Raw genomic sequence first — 23546 nt, 5'->3', positions numbered from 1 at the left:
AAAAAAGTGGGCATCCACTCGTCAAAGGCGACTCACACCAATAGAAAGAGTGCTCTCAACATGATTGCTCATGAAAATGTCTCTGGGGATGAACAAAGGAGGGTGTCGTATCTAGACTGATAATATTGTGTAACTAAAATATCTCAGCTTGTCGTCATTTAAGAATAGTTTTTTTTTTTTTTTTTTCTTTTTTTTTTTTTTTTCTCATTCAATTCTAATTGAAATAAAAACACTACCAACGGTCTCATCGTATTTTCGATTTGTCTATTTTTTTATATCATTTGAAAGCTCATTAGAAATCTCTATTGATGATGAACATTCTTGTTTTTATTTCATATTCATATCTTTAATTATCATGTAGATATATTGGTCATATGAAGAGTCTCTTGCAATTCGTCTTTTAAACGAAAAAAATGTAATACAGTTTATTTCACAGAGAGAGAGGGAGGGAGAATCAAATGATGGTTTTATTATGATTGAAAAGAAAAAAAATGAAGATCAAAATAAACAATACTATATAAATATATATATATAAGAAGAAAAAAAAAACTACACTGATGATTCTTGTTTTGGATGCTGATGATACATTTCAAAGGATTCCATACCATTGGTGATTGGAGAAGAAGGTTGATGTAAATGATGATTGGTGTCATTAAATAATGGAGTTTGATGTGTCGGTGAAGTAGGACTATCACATTCAGCATAATTGGTACTTGTTGCAATATTATTATTGTTGTTATGAGACGATCGTCCTCTACTTGCTGTCCGCCTTGGAATATTGGCTGCTGTTGTTTGATGTGATAAAAGTGAGGGTGATGATAAATGATCTTTGAATGATCTTGAAATGCTATTGTTGGCGGAAAGTGGAGAAGGTTGATGATGATGATGATGATTGGTGGATGTTGTAGTAGATGAAGATAAACTCATAGATCGTCGCATATCTTCACGAATCCTTCGTATACTAATAGCAAGTTGTGAAGATCTTGATAATCGTGATGAATTTCCATTACTATTATTGTTGTTGTTGCCTTGATCGAATACTGAATCATCTTCTTCTACTAATACTTTGGATGAAAAAGATCCAACACCATCATTTGTCACATCTTCTTCATTGGAGGAGATCAATAATTGTTCCAAAACCGAAGGAGGAATAAGAGAGACACATACTAATGGGAATACACCTTTCATACCAGTGGTGACATTGAAACCTAAAGCCCAACCATCATCAAAACCCATAGCTAAACATACAATATCACCCACTTGTAATCCTAATTCATCATTGACTTGAGGGGGATAAGGATGTATCACTTTGTAAAATTCTTCTTCATAGGCTGGTTCTCCATCTTCAATTGTTGTTGTTGTTGTTGGTGGTGGAGTAGTAGATGCTGTGACAGGATTTGTATCCAAAGAAACCAAAGCTCCAGATGTTGTTGTTGTGGGAATCAAAGTAGCTGACGTTGATGCTGTAGGTGTAGGTGTATTTGTAGTAGTTGTAGCATTATTGGCTAATGAAATGACTTCATAATGATCACCAAAAGGATCGGATAAATGACTTTGATGAGTATGTCGAGTTCCATTTGAATTCATAGTGCCAGTCATCATTTGAGCTGTAGCCATAGTTGTACCTCGTATTGGATCATCATCTTGAAGTAATACCTTATTCCCTGAATATTGATCAGTTTCTTCCACTGTTGATTGATGTTGTTGAGGAGGAATATATGTCTTGAAAGAGAAACTGTTTTCTTTTCGAATTCGTTTTTGTCGTTTACAACAGAAACAAAAGAATGCCAAACCCAATAATACCATCATCACCACAGCTGCTACCACTATTCCAATGATTGCACCTACTGATAAACCACCTTGTTTGGGACATGAAGATATTGTTTGACAACAAGTATCAGTACCATTCTTTTGACAATATGCGCATGCACCATCGGTATCATTGAATCCTAAATTTAAAAAAAAAAAAGTTGAGTTTCTTGTTGTATATATATATATATATATATATATATAACTTACCACAATAATTTGGTTCATTAACAGTACCATCAATACAATTTCCAGTAGTACCATTATAACCAGCCCAATAATCACAAGAAGAAGCAAGATTAGGAAAATCTTCAGTCATTGAACCTTGATTTGGACAGGCAGTAATGTTATCAGTTACAATATTTTTTACACTATTTAACCATAGATGACAAGTAGATTGACATAAAGGCATAGGATTCACATTATATTTATAATTGCAAGGTAAAGATGAATCAGAGTCTTGTACCAAAGCAGCACAAAAACGAGTTTTTGAATAACGAGCATAAGGAAAGGTGAGGTTGGAGGTATTGGTGTAAGCTGAAAAACATTCCAAACTGTTGACATAGCTATAAGCACTTGTAGTATAATAGTTTACACCTTGGTCAAATTCGTCAATAGTAGTTAGGTTTGGATTGAGACCATATCTTGTTAATACTGGAACGCCAATATAATATTTGTTGTATGAAGGACAGGCTTTTGAAGTTGATAAGGAAATACATCCATTATTGATAATTGATTGAGTTGATACTAATGAAGGTAATAATAATAATAATAATATTGAATAATAATAATAATAATGATTGTAGATGATAGTTTTGTTTCGTGGTCGTTGTCGATGTGATAAAGGTAATAATAGTAATAATAAGAAGAATATTGAATGTTGTGACATGATTAATATAATATTGTCATATGTTGAATAAATAAGTTTTTTTTTTGTTTTAAATAAACAAGAGATCTAAAAGAGGTATATAAGAGGAGAGTTATATCTAATATAGAATAGATATATGATGTAATTGAATAGATGGAAAAAAAAAAATAAAAATAAAAAAAAAAAGGAAAAGAATGTGTATGTGTGTGTGCGTTCGTGTGTATGTATGAGAGTGAGAGAGTGAGAGAGTGTGAGAGAGAGAGAGTGAGAGAGAGAGAAAGATAGAATACCCCACACAAAATGAGTTTAATCACACAAAGATGGAGATGGAGACTTTTTTATATAAGAGAATAAAGGAAGAGATAGTTAAGGGAAGTTATACTAAGAAAAAAAAGGACAAGGTTCTATTCAAAAAGGGAACTGAAGTAAAAAAAAAAAAAAAAAAAGAAAAGAAAAAAGAAAAGAGAAACCAGCGGAGGTTTGAGCTTAGCCAATCAATAGAGTTCTTCAGCCCAAGGTTTTTGTTATAAAATAATAAAAAAAAAAAAAAATAAAAATAAAAAAGCGTAGCCATTTTATATATAATATAAACTTGTTTTTTTTTTATTATTTATTTATTTATTTTATTTCATTTTGATCAAAATACAATTTTAAAAAAAAATTTATTATTTAAATTTTGAAAGGATTTGATGGTGATGATACAAGAAAAGAAAATTATAATAAATCATCATAATAATATTAAAGTGGCTTGGTTTCAATTTCCTACACAGCACAAAGTTTACTACTCTTTTCCTCTCTCAGCCAGCTGAACAAGGGGGAGAGAGAGAGAGAGAAGAGAATTCTTTTTTCTTTTTCTTTTTTTTTTTATCTTTTTTTTTTTTTTCATTTATTCCATATGCTTCGTTCTTTTCTTCAACCTATTAGAGTGAAAACACTCATTCATACACAACATCGAACTTTTAGTACAACTTTATTAAGATTATCACAAGAAACTCAAGATAATAATACTATTGAATCAGAAGAAGAACAACAACAAGAACCAATCAAACTTTCTCGAAGAAGACGACGATTCCATGAATGGGCTCAATCTATTGGAAGTAGATATACAAGACCTGCTGAAGGCACAACCAATTATCTTGGCATGACAGTAAATATATGAATTATATTCATTAATTAATAGACTACTCATTTTTATTTTTATTTATTTTTATTTTTAGCCTTTCCCTAAGAATCCACTTTTTCAACCTAGACCTCCTCTTTCTGACGCCAAACGTGAAGAAATCTATCAATTGTATGTATCTGATCCTGAAGTATGGACTATTCGACAATTGGCTGGTAAATTTGGATATTCTTTAAAACGTGTAGAAGCTATTTTGAAATTGAAAGCAAGTGAAAAAGAAATGGAAGCTTCAGTAAGTAAAATATATTATATAGTTAAATATAAATTGAATTCTAAATAAAATACTTTTTTTTAGGGTATTCCTTTACAACGTCAATTCACCAAAGGCATGGAACAATATATGGGTGCTGATCAACCTGCCGTTTTATTGCAAGAACCATTAATTGATATTTTCCCCAATGTCAGTAAACCTAGATTCAAGTTGATAGAAGAAGATGCTGAATTCACTTCCAAGGTAAAAAAAAAAAAAAAAAAATTAAGGATGTCATCAAACTCAATATTTATTTATTTATTTTGAATAGGATGCTGCCAATGTATTGAATCGAAAACCTTACAAGTTATTGGAAAAACAAAGTATTGCTTTAGAAGAAGCTAAATTCAAACCTTCAGCAACTCAATCACAAGACAACACCTCATCCTCCAAGAAAGCAAGTAAATTTGTTATTGTAGATACAAGTAGTCAATAGAATAGAAAAATCCCCCCCTCCCTCATCATCATTCTTCTTTTTTTTTTTCCTCTTTTCTTTTTTTTTTTATTGTCATTATTTCCTTATTTAAATAAATAAAAAAAAACATTAAAATGAAACGTGATGATTTTTTATTATTATATATAAAAAGTATTTATAAATTATTGAACAGAAGGATATGCACTAGAAAGATCAGTAACAGAACTGACTACAGAAGAAGAACGAGAACAGATAGCACTATCACCAGAAGGGGTAATTTTATGTTTAGCCGCCAAATCAGTGGCAAGAGATAAGAAACGATCGACAACGTCGGAAGTGATTTGATAATGTAAAACGATACGACACAATGAGGACCCTGGGGTATTTGAGATCTTGATATTATGTTGTTCTAAAAGTGGCACGGCGATGGTGGCGGTAGTGAGAGGGCTGAAATCGATGAACAACATATTGGTGTGACAAGGCACAACAAGTTTGAAGCCAAGATCGACAAGGCCATCAGCCAGGCGACGTGTCAACTGATGAGTCTGTGGCATGGTGGGCACAACAGTCTTGATGCAATGAAGAGCCGCTTTGGCCAACATGCCAGCCTGACGCCAACCACCTCCCATCAATTTGCGAAGATGACGAGCATGTTGGATTGTTTGTTTGTTGCTTACCAAGATAGATCCGATAGGTGCACCCGCTCCTTTGGATAGACATACAGATACACTATCAAACCATTGACCATATTCCTTCATGCTTACACCCGTGGCTTGTGATGCTTCAAATAATCGAGCTCCATCCAAATGCATTTTGATACCTCGAGAACGGGCAAGTTCACTGATTCTTTGAATTTCATGAATTGGCATGATTGTCCCATTTAATGTATTTTCAAGAGAAATCACTAGACATAAAAAAAAAAAGGAAAGTTTATATAATCATCTTATTTTTTTTTTCCTTTTAATACCTTTAGTTGGAGCACCACAAAGGGTATCAGTACTAATATGAGCTTCCACATCTTCCTTAGTTAAATAAATACCATTGGAGGCAATCACAGGAGTGACAGCAGCTTGAGAATGATAAGCAATACCTCCACATTCATGCACATGAACATGAGCACGAGAATCACATAAGACAGATTGAGGAGGATGAAGTAACCAACAACGTAATCCTAATTGATTAGTCATTGTACCTGATGTACCAAATAAGGCGGCTTCATGACCCAGTAAATCGGCCATATATTGTTCTAATTCATGAACTGAGGTATCTTGCTATATAAATGGAAATGACGTGTTATCGATTATTGTGATTTCTGCATTTTATTTGATCGACATATTTTATTCACTTACTGAGAATACATCATCCCCTCTAGAAGCCGTTTTCATGATATCAAACATCTCATCCGTAGGTTGAGTGGCGGTATCACTAGTTAAATCATATAAAGTCATTATATTTGTAAAAAAAAAAAAAAAAAAAAAAAAAATAGAGTGATAAGAAATGAAAGAATGAAAAAAAAAAAATGAAAAAAAAGGGAAAAAATATTTTTATTTTTAAATGACAGCGACACTTGCCAATAAAGACGGGAAATTTTCAAAGTGAGATTAGTACGAAATCTATTAAGCAAACCGTGGGAAATAGCTATCCCGATTCGTCGGTCTATTCTCTTTTATTTTTATTTTGGCAGCTGATGCCCTGTTTATCAAGACTCCAATGCCTTAAATAATATCAAAAAAAAAGTAATACAATCAAAATAAATCACTTTTCTTCTTCTTCTTCTTCTTCTTGTTACTGCTAATAAATTAGCATTTATTCCTTTTTTTTTTGGTCTTTTTATTGGAGAAAACACAGAGTGCTCATGATGATGAATTTAAACGTTATCGTGTTGGATTCTTAAATCCTGAGTGACATTTCCAACTATCCCAAAATGGATATTCCAGACTGAACTTATCTTTCGTTCTGATTGGATGAAGACCGTGGAAAATAAATTCATCGATGGATATGGTGAATAATTGTCTTTTTGGGCAGTTGGATAATCAAATAGCCTCTTTTATTTTTATTTTTATTATTATTTTTTGTATATCATTTCTTTGATACAAATAAAGAATTGTTATTCAGTGTGAAACAAAAATTGGTATATTTATGTAGGAACGTATCAGACGCATGTAAACTCTATATATATATATATATACATATATATATATATGTGGGTGTGGTCAAATCTTTTGAAATAATAAAAAGTCTGTCCCTGATGAATTCTATGCCTTTAGACAAATGACAACAATTATACAATGTCTCTTTTGTTTGTTTGTTTGTTTATTGGATAAAATAAAAAAAAAACCTTCTATTCTAATCCTATTCATACTAAAAATAAAAAAAAAAAAAAGAAAAAGAATATCAAAAAAGGCTTACATTCTAGAATCCTTAATTATCATAAAGAACCTTTTTGTAATTGATCAATAGTTTCCACCAAAGAGTTAACCAATTGTTCCAATGCTTCACGTTTTGCTCTTTCTTCAGATAGTGTCTTTTCAAATTCCTTGCGTACTTTGTCCACCTCATTCTTGGTAAAATTCTTCAATTTGGTTTCCAATACTTCATTACCACCACCACTAGGAGGAATGCCAGCAAATCGAGACGCCAAACCGCGAACACCACCAGTAGGTCGAGGTTCTTCATTCTTATCATCATCATTGGATGTGGTCACAGTCGATTCATGGGCTGGAGCAGGTTCAAACATTCGTCTTTGTACAGGCTTCAAATTCTTGGCCGAGATGCCCTCTCCTCCCATAGCAAAAGGTGTAGGGAATTTGGCAAAGATGGGTTTGATTGGTTTTGGAGGTGGTGAAGAAGGTGAAGATTGATCCACTGGCTTCTCTTCTTCAGGAGCCTAAACAATACAATATATATATATATATAGTTTTAGGTAAGATGTTTATTTTCCTAATACTTTCTTTTTTCTTACCTTTTCCAGTTCTTGTTGTAAAAGTTCAGTTTGACTAGGACTATCATTGGTATTGGTAGGAGGTCGTCGAGGACTGGCACGATTACTAGGTCGACTAGTACGACTGGGTAAAGTCAATCGAGGTCCACTAGTAGGTAAAGCCTCTGCCAAGTCAATATTCTTCTTTGGGATTTCTTCTTCGTTGTTTGTAGTTTCAATGTTTGCTGGTTCTTTTTCCAAAATGTTAGTAACCTCATCTTCTGTTTGTGGCTCTTTCTCCAAGGCAGGCGCAGCAGCAGCAGCAGCAGCAGCAGTAGTAGTAGTAGTAGAAGAAGATATGTCCTTGATATCCGAGGTTGTTTCATCTTTCTCTTGTTGTGGTTGGTCATCTTGATCTTTCACTTGTGAAACATTGGTGGTATTCTCAGGTATTTCCAGTTGTTCCTTTTCCTTTTCTTCCTCCACAATAGATTCCACAGGTTGCTGGGGTTGTTCCACTGTTTCCTTTTGTTCTTGTTCTGTAACTACAGATTGCTCTTCCGTACTTTCTTCCTTAGCAGGGGATCGTGGTGATTGTAATGAAGAAGATAATGATTTTTCTTGGTCCGGTTTATCAACATTGGCAACAGCATGAGAAGTGTTGGTAGTCGTTGTTGTCGTAGGTTCATCCACATTGATATCTTGAGAGTCACCAACAGGAGTGCCTATAAAATGATATGATGATTAAGATTCCATAAATAATTTCAACCATACTTCTTTTTTTAATTATTACCTTCAAATTCAAATGAATCATTATCGCCATGATTTGTCTTTTGATTTTCAGTAATGGTTGGTGTGATGGGAGATGGTTTTTCCTTCTCATCCTTGGATGATTTGATAGTTTCTTTTTCGTCTTCATTGTCGTTTTGATGTCCTTCGGAAGATGATGCCGTGGGAGAAGTGACAGGGTTAGGTTGAGAATCAGGAAGAGGTGGCAATCGTTGAATGGGAGGAGGAACGACGCGCGATGATAGATCAGATCGTTGAAGAGATGATGCGGGTGTAGAAAAAGGTCTTGATTCAGAAGGAATGATTGGAGAAGCAGTGGCAGCACCAACAGAAGCAACAGATTTTCGAGATCGAACAGGAGGAGGAGGGGCTTGTTGATCATGTTCGATTTCCTTGACAAAATTGCTGGGAAATACACCAGTTTGATTCTTTTCATTTCTTCCTTCCCACCATCCTTCATCAGCATTACGGTCCAAAATTTCAATATATTCACCACGAATCAGATTCAGTTCATCTTGATTTTCTGCATTGTAAGGATGAAGAACAATAGCCTTGCCCACTAATTTGCATGACGAAAGTTTCAGTAAATGTGATATCCTTCTCGTTTTTATTTTTCAGTAAAACTTACAGGTTGCTTTTGCCATAGGTTCGTTTATAGTTTGATCAGTAGGTTGAGCAGTTGGTTGAGTCGTAGTAGTAGTAGATGTTTCTTCATGATCATTTGTAGGAGCTTTGGGAGCACTTGTACTTGTTTTTTTCAAAGTTGGAAAACCACCAGCTAATACACTTCCAATACCGCCTTGTTTGACACCAAAAGCAGCCAGTTTGAACCCACCAGGAGGTCCAGCCTTGCCTATATATATATTTATAATAATGGACATCAGTATTTTCTTTTTCTTTTTTTTATATATATATTACTTGTCCCTTCAGTAGAATCACCACTCGTAGATTCACCATGGCCAACACCAAGATCAGGTCTTCCAGGCATATCAATATCTTCGACATACTATAAACCAAAAATAGTGAATATTAAACCTCCGCATCATTAATGAATTCATCCTCATTTTCATTACCTTGGCAGGAAATCGACCTTGTTTTCCATTGATTTCCCCTTTAAGCCATACACCATCATCCGATCGTTCATAAAGAACCACAATACCACCCTTGTGTAAAGTTAATTCATCATCTTCTTGCATAGCGTAATCTTCCATGACACGTGCCATACCGATAGATTGTTGTTGTTGAGGTTCTATATTAAGGTTATAGAAAATGGTTGAGTAAAAAAGAGAGCTAGTAATAAGAAAGTAGTATATACCTTTTATTTCGTCCTTTTGTTCAGTAGCAACATCATTGGCAACAGTAGTAGGTTGTTTTGGTTCTTGTTCAGTTGTTATAGGTGTTGAAGTAACTTTGTTATCATCTTTTTCAACAGCTGCATCCACAAACTATAACCAAAACAGAAAGGGAAAGGTAAATGAATAGTTTCTCTTTTTTTTTGAAAATAAATATACATACGTTACTTGGAAAATAACCAGAAGAACCATCTTGTTTAGTTCCCAACCACCAGTCAGTATTGGAGTGATCAGTCACTTTGATGATATCACCAGCAACAAAGGAAAGTTCATCATCTTGCTGAGCTTCATAGTCGTGATGGGCAACGACAGTATCTAAATTAAAAATACATAAAACATTAGCTTCTTTTTTTTTATATTGTATCTTTTGTGTTTGTAAGACTTGATATCGTTATTATTATTTGATAAATGTTATTTTACCAGTCATGCTGTAAATATATATATATATGAAAAGAGAAGAGAAAGAATAAAGAGAAGAAAAACAAGTGGGACCAGAGTTGTTGCTTTTTTCATGAATTAGCGGAATTTTAATTGGTCAAGTGTCCTTCCCTTCATTCATCATTGGCTATAAGGAAAAGAAGAAGACCATTATTCCTTGTATCCAAATAAGATAAGAACATAACTTACCAAGAAAATAATAATCAAGAAAAAAAATAGGGTGTATAAAAGAAACAAAATGATTTCCAATGTGCATATATATTTTAATACATTTATTGTTGTTAAAGGATCCAGTCATCCTTAAATGATTTTTAGTTACAACCTATTCAAATCCTGCTATTCGAATATTATTATTAAAAAAAAAAAAAACATGTGAGTGAAAAAAGTGAGAAAAAGAGAATATTACACGTAGATCGGCATAACAAACAAAAATTCAACTATTTAACTTCATCTTGGTGAGAAGTCACCTTATAAGGTAATTAGAGTGAGATGTATAGATTTGAGTTGGAAATTTCCTTTTCTTCTCTCCTTTTCTTCTAAAATTACCCCTTATCTGTTCCCCCCACTCCTTTCTTGGAGATAAAAGGGAACATCGGAAGGATGATTGAAGGGAAACCAAAGAAACTCAATTGTTAGTCGCGTGACCTGAGGATACTGATATTATGGGGTAAAAAAAAAAAAGAAAATCATTCCAGATGTAGACATGGTAACATGGATGCTGATTGGATCATCATATGTTCTTCTCCAAATATAGTAATCCAAAAAGATTTGATTTATCAAAATCAACTCCGGAAATGCAGACCATATAATCTATTTTTTTCTTTTTTCGAAATACTATTTAATAGAATTGATTTTCTTTTCCTCTTCTTTTTTTTTTTTAGTCAATTTTTATATCGTTTCTCTCTTTTTCTTTTTTTTTTTCTTTATTGGATTTTATTAAATAATACAAGCATATACCTAACATGTTACCATCAGCAGTAGTAAGCATCACAACAGAAACTTGTACGCCAGTAGTAGATGGGTTACCTTATATACAATGGATTTATTCATTGTTTGGGGATTGTGTATATGGATGGCAGGAATGTATTAGTTTATTACTTGGATATCTATCTATATTTTGTTGGTTAAATGCTCAAATGCCGTAAGTTTATTATTATAATTATCAATATAAAGAAAAAAAAAAAGAAATCATACTAATAATATAGATTATTTTTTTTCTTCTGATTGATTATAGTCAAGTCATTAAGAATTATAGATTGGGAGATGCTGAATCATTATCATTTTCATTCTTAACTGTTTGGCTCACTGGTAAAATAACATAAAAAACAAAAACAAAAAAAAAAAAAACAAATGTAAACAAAGCAAAATAACATTTTTCTATTTTTACCTTTTTAAGGGGACATTGCCAATTTTATCGGATGCATCGCCACTCATCAATTACCATTTCAGTTATATTTGTCTATATACTTCATCATCATTGATACCATTTTATGTTTCCAATACCTTTATTATGTGAAATTTTCCGACAATCGACTTCGACGCTGGATACATAGTAGAAATGGTGAAGAAATCAAGATTACTACATCAGCACATGATGGTACTGTAGCCAGTCCAATACTCAATCACAATACTACTGAACAGACTCATTTACTAAATGATCACAAGGGTAAATCTTCTTATCAAAGCACAAAAACACTGATGATGTTGGGTTTATTCGGTTTTTATTATACAACCCTGAATACCACCAATCTCACTACATCATCATTTGTATCACCTACTGTGGTATCATATGATGACACGAATGACAGCATGACATATTGGATGACGAATATAGATAACGACGATGAAATGTTATGGATGGGGAGATTCTTTGCATGGGTCTGTACCTTTTTATACTTATCATCTCGTTTACCTCAAATCATCAAGAATTTCCAACGCCGGTCAGTGGAAGGATTATCAATGGCTCTCTTCTTTTTTGCTGCATGTGGTAACTTGACTTATGTATTGAGTATTTTTACCAATCCTCATGCTACTCGTAAATCCATGTTAGAGGCCGTGCCTTATCTTTTGGGAAGTGCTGGTACACTTTGTTTTGATGCTACTATCTTTGGTCAATACCTTGCATATAATCCTCATGTAGAGATAGAAAATGACATTGAACAATAATAATATCCCCCCCTTTCAAATTATTATTTTTATATTGTATTTATATGTACATAGTTTTATTATCTTTTTTTCTTTCATGACGAATGTTTATTAATTAATAAAAATGACTTTTGTTATATACTTTACATTGAAAATATATTCAACTTGACGTCGTTACCTTTTCACTTTTATATTTTTTTTTTCTCTCATCATTATCCGTTTATCATCCATCGTCATTCACACCAATCAATAAAAATAAACCTTCCACTTTGAAAAAAAAAAAAAAAAAAAAGAAGTTCCAGTGGAGAACTAGAGCGTTTATTCATAAAATTAGTTTGATTAGTTTTAATATCTTGAATTAGAGGAGTTTCCAGTCAATCTAGAAATGGCAAATACACCCAATATAACGACACCCAAGAAGGTGACAGCAGCAGGGAGTAACAAATCCTGAGGAATTGGCAGATTGAATTCCTTTGCATAGTCTCTTTTTGTTGATTCCGTATCAGTATCATCATCTGTTTCATCATCCGTAGTTTTACGTATTGATGATTTTCCTTTCTTTTGTTTCCGTTTGTTGGGGACACCTTGATTGGAAGAAGTATGAGCGGTATCTGTATCTTTATCCATTGAATCCGATGGAGATGCTATTTCTATGGCTGGTGGAGACGATGGGGGCGATACTGATTGTTGTACAGTGGGTTGAGCAGAAGGAGGTTCAGGTACACTGTCCATCAGAGTATCATGAACAAACAATCTCACACGATCACGTCCCATTTTCTTGGTCAATTGAACAGCCTCTTGTACATCAGCGTCTGTTGTCATAAGCACTTGATCATTTTCATCATCCACATATGAAATAGTCAGCCAGGAATCGTCCTCTTGGTCAATCTCTTGTTGGTCATTATTATTATCATCCCCATCAACATGGATATCTTTTGTTGATTTCTGGATATTCACATAGGATTGCGATAAAGATAGATGATCCACCATGATCTTTTGCCTTACTATTGCTTTCAGGTCACCAAAGGAATGATCGTTGCTACGGAAGCGATAGGTTTTTGAACCATAATTGAATTTGAATGAGAAGGTACCTATAGCTGCAGACACAGTAGACGAAACAACCGATCCTGCATCATCTCTATTACCGTTTAGCATAGATGCACTGTCCCCAGGTTGAACTAGCATATCAATATCATCAGTAGGATCTCGATGACCTGCATATGGTGACGAGGATGAATGATGTTGCATGTCGGGTTGTGGTGTAGCTGATGGGGATCGAAACATATGTGAGTTTGCTGCTTGCGAAAGCGAATCTGAGATGACAGAGTCTGATTCATTGACGGTTGTATGATCCCCAGCTGCGGCAATATTATTCCAAAATTTACTTGCACCACCTTCGGTATCATTCCCTTCGATACTATTAATCTATTTGAAGGAAAAGAAAACATTGTGAACAAGATGTATTTATAATTTTTTTTTTTTTACCTGTTCTAAGGTAGCATATGTCAGTCGGAGTACATCCACCAAGCCAATGATATGTTTGTCTTCATCAACCACTGGTAAATTCAAAAAGTGGCCATCTTCAAAAAAAAAAAAAAAAAAAAAAAGCTTATATATATGTATTGGTTCTCATCATCTTGCTTACCGTGCATGATCTTTAAGGCTTCAAGTATGGTGGTTGTTGGTAAGCAACATCGTGGATGAGGTGTCATTACTCTTACTACAGAGCAATTATCAGGTTGTAGACCAGCAGCAATGACTCGTAATACCTATAAAACGATCACCAAATTATCATTAGTATAAATAAACTCTTTTTTTTTTCTTTCTCTGTGGATTCGTACAATGTCTTTGCTAAACGTAAAAAAAAAAAAAAAAAAAGAATCAGTCAATCAACCATTACTTTTCATCTATCAATCAAAAGTGCACTAAAATCAAACTCACGTTGTAAAAATACCAGCCAATCCACCATGATCCATAACGAGAACAGCTGTAGTATGATAATCCTTCATTAGTTTGGCTACATCACGAACTTGAGCTTTCACAGGGACTTGTACGGCAGCATCCTGTTGATGAGGATCATCTAATACACTAGACAAGTCAGGGCAAGACATTTTATCACGTAATGCTTCCATATACGCAACAAATTGAACTGGACTATTCACCCATTCTCTTTCTACTCCTTCCAAGGCATCATATAATTTTCTAGAAGAACCATACGCTCTTTCCATCTTGTTCAAAGCTTCATATAGACATTTAGTGATATCCAATAATCCAAAAATATCACCTTCTTCATTACAAACAGGCTAAATAATAATAATAATAAAAGAAAAAGTATTAGATTTTTTTTTAAAAAAAAATAAGTAAAATATGTATACCAAATGACGGAAACCACGAGACACCATCAAATTTAAAGCGTCCTGAGCACTTGTGTCTGCGGTCACACAAAGAGGTTTATGGGTCATAATATCAGAGACAGTGATAGCTCGAGCATCTTGGTTCTCAGCTACTACACGATAGGCCAAGTCCTTGGCCGTAAAAATTCCACTAAGGTGATCTTCATCATCTACTACAAGAACACAATCACTGCGTTTGGCAGCCATTAATTGAGCAGCTTCAATCACCAAGATATGTTCACGTATGGTCAAGGCTTGAGCTGGCCTCAGGGCAGATACAGTGCCTGCTATCTTTCTATTACTAGGACCTCCTTGTTGTTTAAGTTTCGTAGACGTAGAACGTTTTTTACTCAATTCGTTTTCAATTTTTTTTCGGATAGCCTAATGTCCAATAGAACAATAATAATAGTAATAATAAAATATATTAGATAATAATAATAATAATAACCTTGTTTTTTGATAAAAGTGGGAAAAAAAAAAAGAAGAAAGAGGTTGGGTTTTACTTCATCTTTCTTGGATTGTCTTTGTCGACTTGAAACAGATAACAAGTCATCTTGTCCCGGCGCAGAAGGTGGTCGAGTGGATCTCTTACTTTGAGCAGAAACTACTGACATATTCTTTTATAAGAAAAGTGAAAGTAGTTATAAGGGAAAAAGAAAAGTAGATAAAAGAAAAAAAAAAGGAAAAAGAGAAAATATCGGTTTGTGCGTGATTTCTTAAAAACGACGTTTGGAAGGGGGGGTATGCGTCACGTTTTCATTACTCTTCGTTACACTAAAGAAACCTTCATATTCCAACCATATTCGATATTTGAATACATCACTCTAAAATAGAAGGAAATGTTTTCTTAGAACTTTGTCATTATGCTGTATACTTTAACAATGAATATTTTATTGTTTGGATTGATTGCTGAAGTACGATTGGCTCAAAACAAAGATTCATTATCCTTTCAAGGAACCACTTTTTTTTTCCACAAATGAAATCACTGAATCCAATATTGTTCATATTGATGAATTCACTCTCCGTTCCGATACTTTTTCAATTTGGTGCATGATTTTTTTTGTGGTCAACTGCTTACATGTTAGAATTTCTTTTAATCAAAGAAATTATATTAGTGGGTCGATGTTTTTCAAGGAAAATTTGCACAAATGTTGTCAAATAGCTATTTCTTGATCTGCATACAAGGATATCTAGTCATCTTTTTTTTTTTTTTTTGGTCCATGTTCCAATCATATTGAATAATGATTGATATGTCAAGAACATCCTTGGATAATTGATTTTCTTTCTTTTTTTTTTTTTTTTGTTTGGTGTTAAACAGTCTCATCTACTTTTACTATTCTCATCCATTTTTACTGATCTCATCCACTTTTATTTTCCCATATTTTCTCTTTGATGATTAATCATGATCATCTAATAATAGTTTTATGTAAATACATCCATGGTTCTTTATTTTATTTTTTCTTTCTGTTCGTCAAAGATCAACTCAAATTTTTAACAAACAATAAAAAGATTGCATAATCAAATGCTCTTTGACCATTCTTAAGGAAACAATCATCCTAAGTTGTATCTGTATATCATTATTTTCAAATATTATGATTCAAGTTACTTTATATTTGGATGAAATGTGATCATTACTCAAGGCACTACATACCAATCATCACTATTATTATCAAAGTAATAGTATCATCATCTTAAGATTACAAAAACTTGGACCAGTTTCATACTTTCCATATACCGCAAGTAACATGAATGCTCTCAACTATTGTAAGTTACACCCATCCGCAAACTGATTTTTACCGTGGAATTGTCCAATCACAATCGAGAATATCTCTCCCTATTTTTTTCAAGGGAGTCATATCTTTTTTTTTTTTTTCTTTTGAAACTTCTGGAAATGCTTCACTTCATCTGATGAATCAAAAGATGTATGTCGTATAGTAAAACAGTATGATCTCAGTGAACACAGTATATATAAGATACGGAACGGACTTATATTCGGCAAGAAGCAAAGCGAAGATACCAGTTGTGCAACACATTTCTAGCATAAGAAATGCTTCTTGACGCGTCATAAGGTAAACCCATCTATTTAAACAAAGAAATAGATTTATTTTTACATCGTTATCCAACTTGAATTTATCCCCTTTTCCCTAAAATTTGACAATTTCATGTGCCTACATCACTTTATGACAATCGAAAAACAGGAAAGAACCAAGACTGCCATGGGATGATAGATCTAGGTCCGGTAGCTCGCATTTTTTTTAGATTGTCTTTTTATCTTTGATTATGCACATTTATTTACTTCTTATTGTCCTTGTATCAATAAAAATCGAAACTTATGATAATACTATTTTTTTGAGTTTTGTTATAATTTGGCTATCAGAGATCAACCCTTGTTATTATTATTTTTAGAATATGGGTGACTGATCGGTATTGGATTAGACGGATACAATATTCGCATGAGAAAACAATACATCATGATATCGAGACATATTATGATATCACGTAAGATGAAAAAAAAATAATTTTTCCATAATTAGTCTTTGAAATTGATTTGTTAGAGATAATCAATTTTTCCTGGAAAAAAGGATAATAGGGTAAGAGGGGGTGTGGTCTTAGATTGATGGATACTGTTCTTCCGTTTGTCCTACCAAAAGTAAGCTGCCCACGTGTTCTATATATTTTACAGAGAATCTTTTTTTTTTTTTTTTGGTACTAAAAGAAAGTCGATATGGATTGAATGGGAGCATGGCATTGCGTCAAAAAACAAAAAAAAAAAAAAGATGGGCGTTATGCTAAATAAAGAAATGTCTTATCTGAGAGATAAAACGATGAAGTATAATTGTTATGATGATTGTTGTCTTTCATAAGTCATTGTTCATATAAACAATTAAGTGCTGCAGTCCAACGATTATACATCATCATCATTGGTGATTTCCTGATTTGAATTAATAATAAAAAAGGTATGGTTTGCCGTTCATCCATTTTTCTAAATTTGCATATATTTTCTCTAGAATAGTAATGAAAGAATTTATTTGTTTCGGAAAATCGGCTGATATAAAGAATGACTTTTAGAATTATCTTAGGTTTTGGAAAAGATATCAAAGAATGATAATATGCAAGTAGTAGTTTAGTTTGTAGGAAAATGTTATTATTGTTATCATTAATATTGTTATTGTTGTAAAAAAAAAAAAAAAAAAGATAGACAGTTCTTTTATTTCTTGAAACAAATTACTTTTAGTTAAAATCATTGCAAATCCGGAAAGTTGGTGTACTCTATTTTAGCCATACTTGGTAATGAAAATATTCAAAAGAGAAGATTTTCTGTGCGATCTGGGTAACGTCCATCACTCACTATAAACTATTTTTAAAAAAAGAAAAACAAAGACGGTATAAGCATCAAAAAAGTAATATATATTATTATTATTATTATATTATTATTATTTTAAGTTAGACACATCATCAAGATAAATGGATGATTCCAGATAGAAATCCAAAAAAGTTGTTATTATTTTTGATAGGGGAACAAAAGGTTTGAGACGGCGAATCTTTTTTGAAACGATCTAGGGCGGTAATCCAATGAGAGGTGAATTTTCTTCTCCTTTTATGGTTTTATTTACCTGAAATAGTGAGTACACACATAACTTTCTTTTTTTATTTGCTTTTTTTTTTTCTTTTTCTTTTTTTCTTTTTACTACTTTTCTGAAACGTTATTCTTTTCTCGTGGTATATTTTCCTCTTTTCAATTTGATCCTTTCCTGTAGATCGTCTATACACTATTTGGTAACGCAAAAACGGCGTAATAACAAAAAGGAAGTGATTCATCCGCCTGACCTGATTTTTTGTTTATATAAATTAGTATCGCCCGATTTTCGTATTTTTCTTTCCACTCTTTGTTTTTTTTTTCTTCTTCTTCTTCTTATCAAACATGTCTACTACCAGCGGGATTGGAAGTTTTGGCAGTACAGCTTTGTTAGTCTCCTCCATGACAGTAAGAATTCATATATTTAATTTGATTTAATATTGTAAGAAAGGTTCTATTTAAATTTTTTTTTCTATTTTAGGGTCCAGGCTTATCCACCATTCCTGCTATGTTCCAGCAGGTAAGTTGATTTTTTCTCTATTTAAATCATCATTGACTTACATTAATCTATTTTAGTCCGGATGGGCAGCTCCTGTGTTTATCTTTATCATTGTTGCTTTTTTATCAGGTTGTTCTGCTCTTTTTGTATGTGAAGCTCTTTCCAATATCCGTGGCAATGAAAAATTTCAAGTAAGAAAAAAAAATAAAAATAAAAATAAAAATAAAAATAAAAATAAAAATAAAAATAAAAATAAAAATAAAAATAAAAATAAAAATAAAAATAAAAATAAAAATAAAAATAAAAATAAAAATAAAAATAAAAATAAAAATAAAAATAAAAATAAAAATAAAAATAAAAATAAAAAATAATGTCATTTTATCTTCACATATTGGTATTAGGCCAAGGTTGAATTGACTACTATAGCTCAAGTTTACTTGGGCAAAAAATATCATTATTTTTTTCAAATCATGTTATTTATTGCCCTTCAAGCTGTTAATGTTTCAAGTATTATCTTGGCCGCTCAGGTAAATATCAAGATCGTTCAGTCTTATCTTTGATATTAGACCTTAATCTTTGTATATATATATTGTTATAGACATTTGATGGTATGTTGATCACTATTTTCAAAGGTACTTGTGGTTTGGGTGTTTCTCCTGGAGGATGGTTCTGTCAAACTTCTCAAGTCACTGAGGGTAATTCCCCATTTCCATCAAGTGATTATTATATCTTCACCTTTGGATATCTTTTGACCTTGGTGATGGTAATGCCTTTGGGCTTTTTTAGTTTGGTGGAAAATATTGCTGTCCAAATGACCTCCTTTATTGTGCTGATTGGAATTCTTATTCAATGGTTGGTAGCATTTGGTCAAAATGGATTTGACCCTTCTCTTCTTCCAGCATCTGGGGCAAATTCTACAACTGTCCTTGGTATTGTCATATTCAATTACAGTTATATTACAACGGTAAATCAGAATAACAGCTATATATCAAATCTCATTCTCATCTCTCTGTTTTATCACTATTTCTAAAAGATACCATCATGGGTTAATAGTCTTAAACCTAATGTGAATATTCATAAAGTATTATGGATTTCTGTGATCATCTCTACAATATTTTATATCCTTCTTGGTAAACATATATATATATATATATATATATATAACGTCATCAGTATTAAACTCATCCCTTTTCTTTTTTTAGGAATTTGCGGGGCCATGGCGTATCAAATGTCAGCTTCAAGTGATATCCTTGCTATTCTCAGCCAAAATGGTAAATGGACTTTTCATAATTTAATTCCTTATTGACTCCATTTTTTTTTTTTAAATTGATTAGGAAGCACGGCATCATTAGTGACTTGTTACTTGTTTCCAGTGGCAGCTTTAGTAACCTCAATTCCAGTATTCACCATTGTCATTCGATCCAATCTTTTACGTGGACAAATTTGTAGTAGACCATGGGCTGTTTTCTGGTCAAACTTCTTACCATGGTTTGTTTGCATGTAAGTGAATTTCTTTCCGTTTTCATTGTTGCTCTCTTTTTCCACCATTTATTTATTTATTCTTTAATTACATAGTCCCTTGCAAACAAAGGATTATATTGGTACAATACAAAATTGGAGTAGTCTCTTCTTCCAATCGGTAAGAAATACTAATAAAAAAAAAAGAGAGAGAGAAAGAAAGGAATAGAAACTTATATCCTACTTTTCTTTTTACCATAGACTGTGAATTTTATCCTACCTTTTGTGCTTTACTTTGTGTCTCGTCGAGTGGTTGCTTCAGTAGAACCTTACAATCAACAGCAGGAGGCTGCTGCAACATCTGGACTTGCCTTACCCATGTCACCTAAAGCCGCCAGCAGTATTGGTGGAGCAGTCGATGAACAAACCGAAGAGGAAAAGAAAAACAGCGTGGTGATGTATAATCCAGAAGATGACTGTTCCATTTCCATCCGTCGATCTAATATTGCACCATCCAATAAACTTAGTCGTTTGGAACAACAATCTCATTTCAGTCGGTCACCTAAATTTCCTTTGGGCAGTCGCGTGGCTGATCAATCGGTCATCAGTCATTCCATGTTCAGTCCTCCTACTTCTCCTCGTTATGGTGCTAATGATCCTCAAGCAGCAGCTGTCATTCCAACCATCGTGTGTAGTGAAATTGAAACGGAACAGGCAAAGGATTCACCTCGTATTGATACATCTCGACCTCCTACATCTCCTACTATGCTAGTAACAACAACTCATGTAGATTCACCTCGTCTTTCAACTGCATCTTCAGCAGGTAATACTGGTTCAACATTAGCATCTGCCAAAGGACTTGGCATCACGGATTCAAATTCTACACCTATTGGAGCTGCTTCTACTACTACTACTGATGCTGTTATCGTGAGCTCTCCTACTGATACACAACAACCGCAAAGCAAACGATTACAACCTCAATCACCCAAACAACGACATCCAGCTGGTAGTCTTTCACCTGATATGTCTAGACCTGCACCATCCTCACCCACACAGCAATCACAACAACAACAACATCGTCATCATCCTACTTCAACTTATCAACAGACACCTCATTCACCAACTCAGCAAGGAACAAACAATCCTCATTCCATGATTGCCAGTGTATTATCCGTCAGATCATCTGTGGTAACCCCTTACGAACATGGTGGCGGTGATGGTCAAATAGACGAAAAAATAGTTGATGAAACATTAAAACAAGATGATGATCTGGAAGACGAACAAACGCAGGAAGATATGTTACGTGGCAAATTTATCGCATTCAAGAAGCGTAAACGATTCAATCCTTTTTATTTGGCTGTGCTCTCCAGTGGTGTTATGGGTATTGCCATTGTTTTCATGATCATTTACGATGTTACTTTACTTGGATTAGGAAATGATGTATTTGGTTGAAAAAACAAGAGAACGAAACCTTTTTTGATAGAAACTATCCTCTTTGATTGATCGATCTTTAAATTTTTTTTTTTTTTTTACCCTCACTCTATTATATATCTGTAATACTAATAAATTGTTTAAATACAAAGAAATGACGATAATGATGATATATGATTTTTTTTTCTTTTTTGCAATATAGAATTTCCCTTTTCAAATAATAAAAAGCTCCACTACAAAACAAAAGAAGAACAACCAATAAAATCTTGTAACCACATAAATCTTTACGCCCCGCCCCAGAAAAAAGAAAAAAAAAGTTCTCAACCAAAGTTGGTTCACCAGCATATTTTCTACTGAGAAGTCAAAATTTTTTTTTCTTTCTTGTACCTCTCTTTCTCAAATACCTTTCACATAGACTTGTAATATGAGTTTCCTTAACTTTAGGTAAGAATATAGACCGTATAAAGATAAAAAAAAAAGGTTTATAATATACATTTGACATTCATAGCCTTGGTGGGAAACGAAACAAAGCAGCCAAAAATAAATCAACGTCATCGTCGTCAACATCAACTGGCAATATAGCATCCACAAAACCTTTATTTCTATGTTATCCATATGTCACTCATATGCTTGTGAAAGGCAACTTCAAGACTGTGATCGAACTACCTAAATATGTTGATGCTAACGAATGGCTTGCATTTAATAGTAAGTGATGATGATATAATAATAGAGAGGAGGGGTCAACTTTATGGTTTATTTCCTTTCATATTTCGTTCTCATTATCTTTATTCATTTAACTCCTTTTTTTTTTTTTTTTTTAATAAGCTTTTGAATTCTTCCATTATCTTAATTTGTTTTATGGGTCATTAACTGACTTCTGCACCTCACATACCTGTCCAACAATGTGTGCTGGTTCTAGGTAATTTCTTTTTCTCAAAAGAGTTCTCATAATGGTTTGACTTTATTTCACTGGACTAAAATGAATGTTCTATGTTTTTATATAGTGTCGAATATACCTGGACAGATAGTCAGTCAAAGAAACTAAAACTCCCTGCTCCTCAGTATATTGATTACATGGCAACAAGTATAGAAAACTTATTGAGTGATGAATCTATATTCCCCACCAAAGCTGGTATGTATATAGATTAATACTGATTTCATCTGCATCGTGTATACTAATAATATTATTCATCATTATTAGGTCGAGATTTCCCCCGCGAAATGATCGTTGTGGTACGACGTATCTTTAGTCAATTGTTTCGATTGTTTGCTCATATTTATTATCATCACTATGATAAGGTACTTTCTCTCCACGAAGAACCTCATTTCAACTCGCTATTTGCCCATTTTATCTCTTTTAGCAGAGAATTTGACTTATTGGATAAGAAGGAATTACAACCATTGCAACCGTTAATCGATATCTATATTAAGAATGAAATGATATAAAATAAACATATTGAAGATCATTCCCTTGATTATCCCCGCTTTTATATATATATATTCACTTGTCAATCATCTCATTTTCAGTCCATATAATGTTGAAATCCATGTACTCTTTCAAATCATATCGTATATTACTGTGAAGAAAAATAAAATGGCAAAAGGAAATAAGTTTCTTCCATACATATATATATACACGCTGATGATTGATTGGATGATCTATAGGAAAGAGTTGCTTATATAAAGTGAAGCTGTGATAATCACGGTGTATGGAAAATCGGCCTGTATAAAGGACGAACTGTGCTGTGAAAGTGTTCGACACTTTAAAAAACAGTTGATGCCAAGCCATTACTTAAAAATATATTAAATCCATGTTGCTCCTTTTTTTTTTTTGCTTACACCGAGTTTACAATGAACACGGTTATTGTTGATGCTACCAATATGCCTCTCCTGGTGAGAAAAAGAAAGATTTAACGGAAATAAAATAGAGCGTTGTCTAAACAATGTAGAAAAGTCACTCGTCGCATGTAAAAGCTTAATATGATTGCTAGAGTAAAAATTACAGTCATAATTTTGGGTGAG

At 33.1% G+C, this 23546-nt stretch overlaps 9 protein-coding genes across 9 annotated transcripts; 4 read left to right on the top strand and 5 right to left on the bottom strand.

The window, feature by feature from the left end:
- Window positions 1-445: 445 nt before the first annotated feature.
- BX664DRAFT_387196 (uncharacterized protein) lies at window positions 446-3087 on the bottom strand. The gene is made up of 2 exons (XM_051549371.1): window positions 2020-3087; window positions 446-1949 (listed from the first exon to the last, which is right to left on the bottom strand). The coding sequence occupies exons 1-2, from the start codon at window positions 2696-2698 to the stop codon at window positions 550-552; spliced, it is 2079 nt and encodes a 692-aa protein (XP_051397875.1). The 5' UTR covers window positions 2699-3087; the 3' UTR covers window positions 446-549.
- A 461-nt stretch (window positions 3088-3548) lies between these two features.
- BX664DRAFT_337040 (eukaryotic mitochondrial regulator protein-domain-containing protein) lies at window positions 3549-4627 on the top strand. The gene is made up of 4 exons (XM_051546153.1): window positions 3549-3824; window positions 3895-4089; window positions 4153-4311; window positions 4379-4627. Exons 1-4 carry the CDS (start codon window positions 3573-3575, stop codon window positions 4541-4543), a joined length of 771 nt encoding a protein of 256 aa, XP_051397874.1. The 5' UTR covers window positions 3549-3572; the 3' UTR covers window positions 4544-4627.
- Window positions 4628-4639: 12 nt separating this feature from the next.
- On the bottom strand, window positions 4640-5993 carry BX664DRAFT_337036 (pyridoxal phosphate-dependent transferase). The gene is made up of 3 exons (XM_051546152.1): window positions 5872-5993; window positions 5490-5793; window positions 4640-5426 (listed from the first exon to the last, which is right to left on the bottom strand). Exons 1-3 carry the CDS (start codon window positions 5968-5970, stop codon window positions 4705-4707), a joined length of 1125 nt encoding a protein of 374 aa, XP_051397873.1. The 5' UTR covers window positions 5971-5993; the 3' UTR covers window positions 4640-4704.
- Window positions 5994-6754: 761 nt separating this feature from the next.
- On the bottom strand, window positions 6755-7776 carry BX664DRAFT_337035 (uncharacterized protein). The gene is made up of 2 exons (XM_051546151.1): window positions 7485-7776; window positions 6755-7409 (listed from the first exon to the last, which is right to left on the bottom strand). Exon 2 carries the CDS (start codon window positions 7308-7310, stop codon window positions 6951-6953), a length of 360 nt encoding a protein of 119 aa, XP_051397872.1. The 5' UTR covers window positions 7311-7409; window positions 7485-7776; the 3' UTR covers window positions 6755-6950.
- Window positions 7777-8038: 262 nt separating this feature from the next.
- On the bottom strand, window positions 8039-10055 carry BX664DRAFT_166592 (SH3 domain-containing protein). The gene is made up of 7 exons (XM_051539960.1): window positions 10004-10055; window positions 9747-9898; window positions 9547-9676; window positions 9305-9480; window positions 9150-9237; window positions 8860-9084; window positions 8039-8790 (listed from the first exon to the last, which is right to left on the bottom strand). The coding sequence occupies exons 1-7, from the start codon at window positions 10008-10010 to the stop codon at window positions 8225-8227; spliced, it is 1344 nt and encodes a 447-aa protein (XP_051397871.1). The 5' UTR covers window positions 10011-10055; the 3' UTR covers window positions 8039-8224.
- An 860-nt stretch (window positions 10056-10915) lies between these two features.
- BX664DRAFT_299753 (PQ loop repeat-domain-containing protein) lies at window positions 10916-12312 on the top strand. Its single transcript, XM_051542320.1, has 3 exons — window positions 10916-11162; window positions 11256-11329; window positions 11418-12312. Exons 1-3 carry the CDS (start codon window positions 10984-10986, stop codon window positions 12185-12187), a joined length of 1023 nt encoding a protein of 340 aa, XP_051397870.1. The 5' UTR covers window positions 10916-10983; the 3' UTR covers window positions 12188-12312.
- Window positions 12313-12444: 132 nt separating this feature from the next.
- BX664DRAFT_337031 (uncharacterized protein) lies at window positions 12445-15218 on the bottom strand. The gene is made up of 7 exons (XM_051546150.1): window positions 15063-15218; window positions 14542-14940; window positions 14108-14469; window positions 14008-14017; window positions 13812-13935; window positions 13652-13746; window positions 12445-13591 (listed from the first exon to the last, which is right to left on the bottom strand). Exons 1-7 carry the CDS (start codon window positions 15171-15173, stop codon window positions 12512-12514), a joined length of 2181 nt encoding a protein of 726 aa, XP_051397869.1. The 5' UTR covers window positions 15174-15218; the 3' UTR covers window positions 12445-12511.
- Window positions 15219-18475: 3257 nt separating this feature from the next.
- On the top strand, window positions 18476-21882 carry BX664DRAFT_337026 (transmembrane amino acid transporter protein-domain-containing protein). Its single transcript, XM_051546149.1, has 10 exons — window positions 18476-18544; window positions 18618-18656; window positions 18713-18826; window positions 19037-19162; window positions 19234-19599; window positions 19669-19765; window positions 19838-19906; window positions 19970-20135; window positions 20211-20274; window positions 20355-21882. The coding sequence occupies exons 1-10, from the start codon at window positions 18482-18484 to the stop codon at window positions 21543-21545; spliced, it is 2295 nt and encodes a 764-aa protein (XP_051397868.1). The 5' UTR covers window positions 18476-18481; the 3' UTR covers window positions 21546-21882.
- Window positions 21883-22150: 268 nt separating this feature from the next.
- Window positions 22151-23162, top strand: BX664DRAFT_374874 (Mob1/phocein; the record flags this gene model as incomplete). Its single annotated transcript, XM_051548706.1, has 3 exons — window positions 22151-22233; window positions 22529-22656; window positions 22726-23162. 3 exons carry the CDS (start codon window positions 22151-22153, stop codon window positions 22968-22970), a joined length of 456 nt encoding a protein of 151 aa, XP_051397867.1. The 3' UTR covers window positions 22971-23162.
- Between the last annotated feature and the right edge of the window lie 384 nt (window positions 23163-23546).

Source organism: Halteromyces radiatus (genome assembly GCF_025201355.1).
Source record: "Halteromyces radiatus strain CBS 162.75 chromosome Unknown BX664scaffold_6, whole genome shotgun sequence".
Classification (NCBI taxonomy): domain Eukaryota; kingdom Fungi; phylum Mucoromycota; class Mucoromycetes; order Mucorales; family Cunninghamellaceae; genus Halteromyces; species Halteromyces radiatus.
This window is presented reverse-complemented; position numbering and strand designations above follow the sequence as displayed.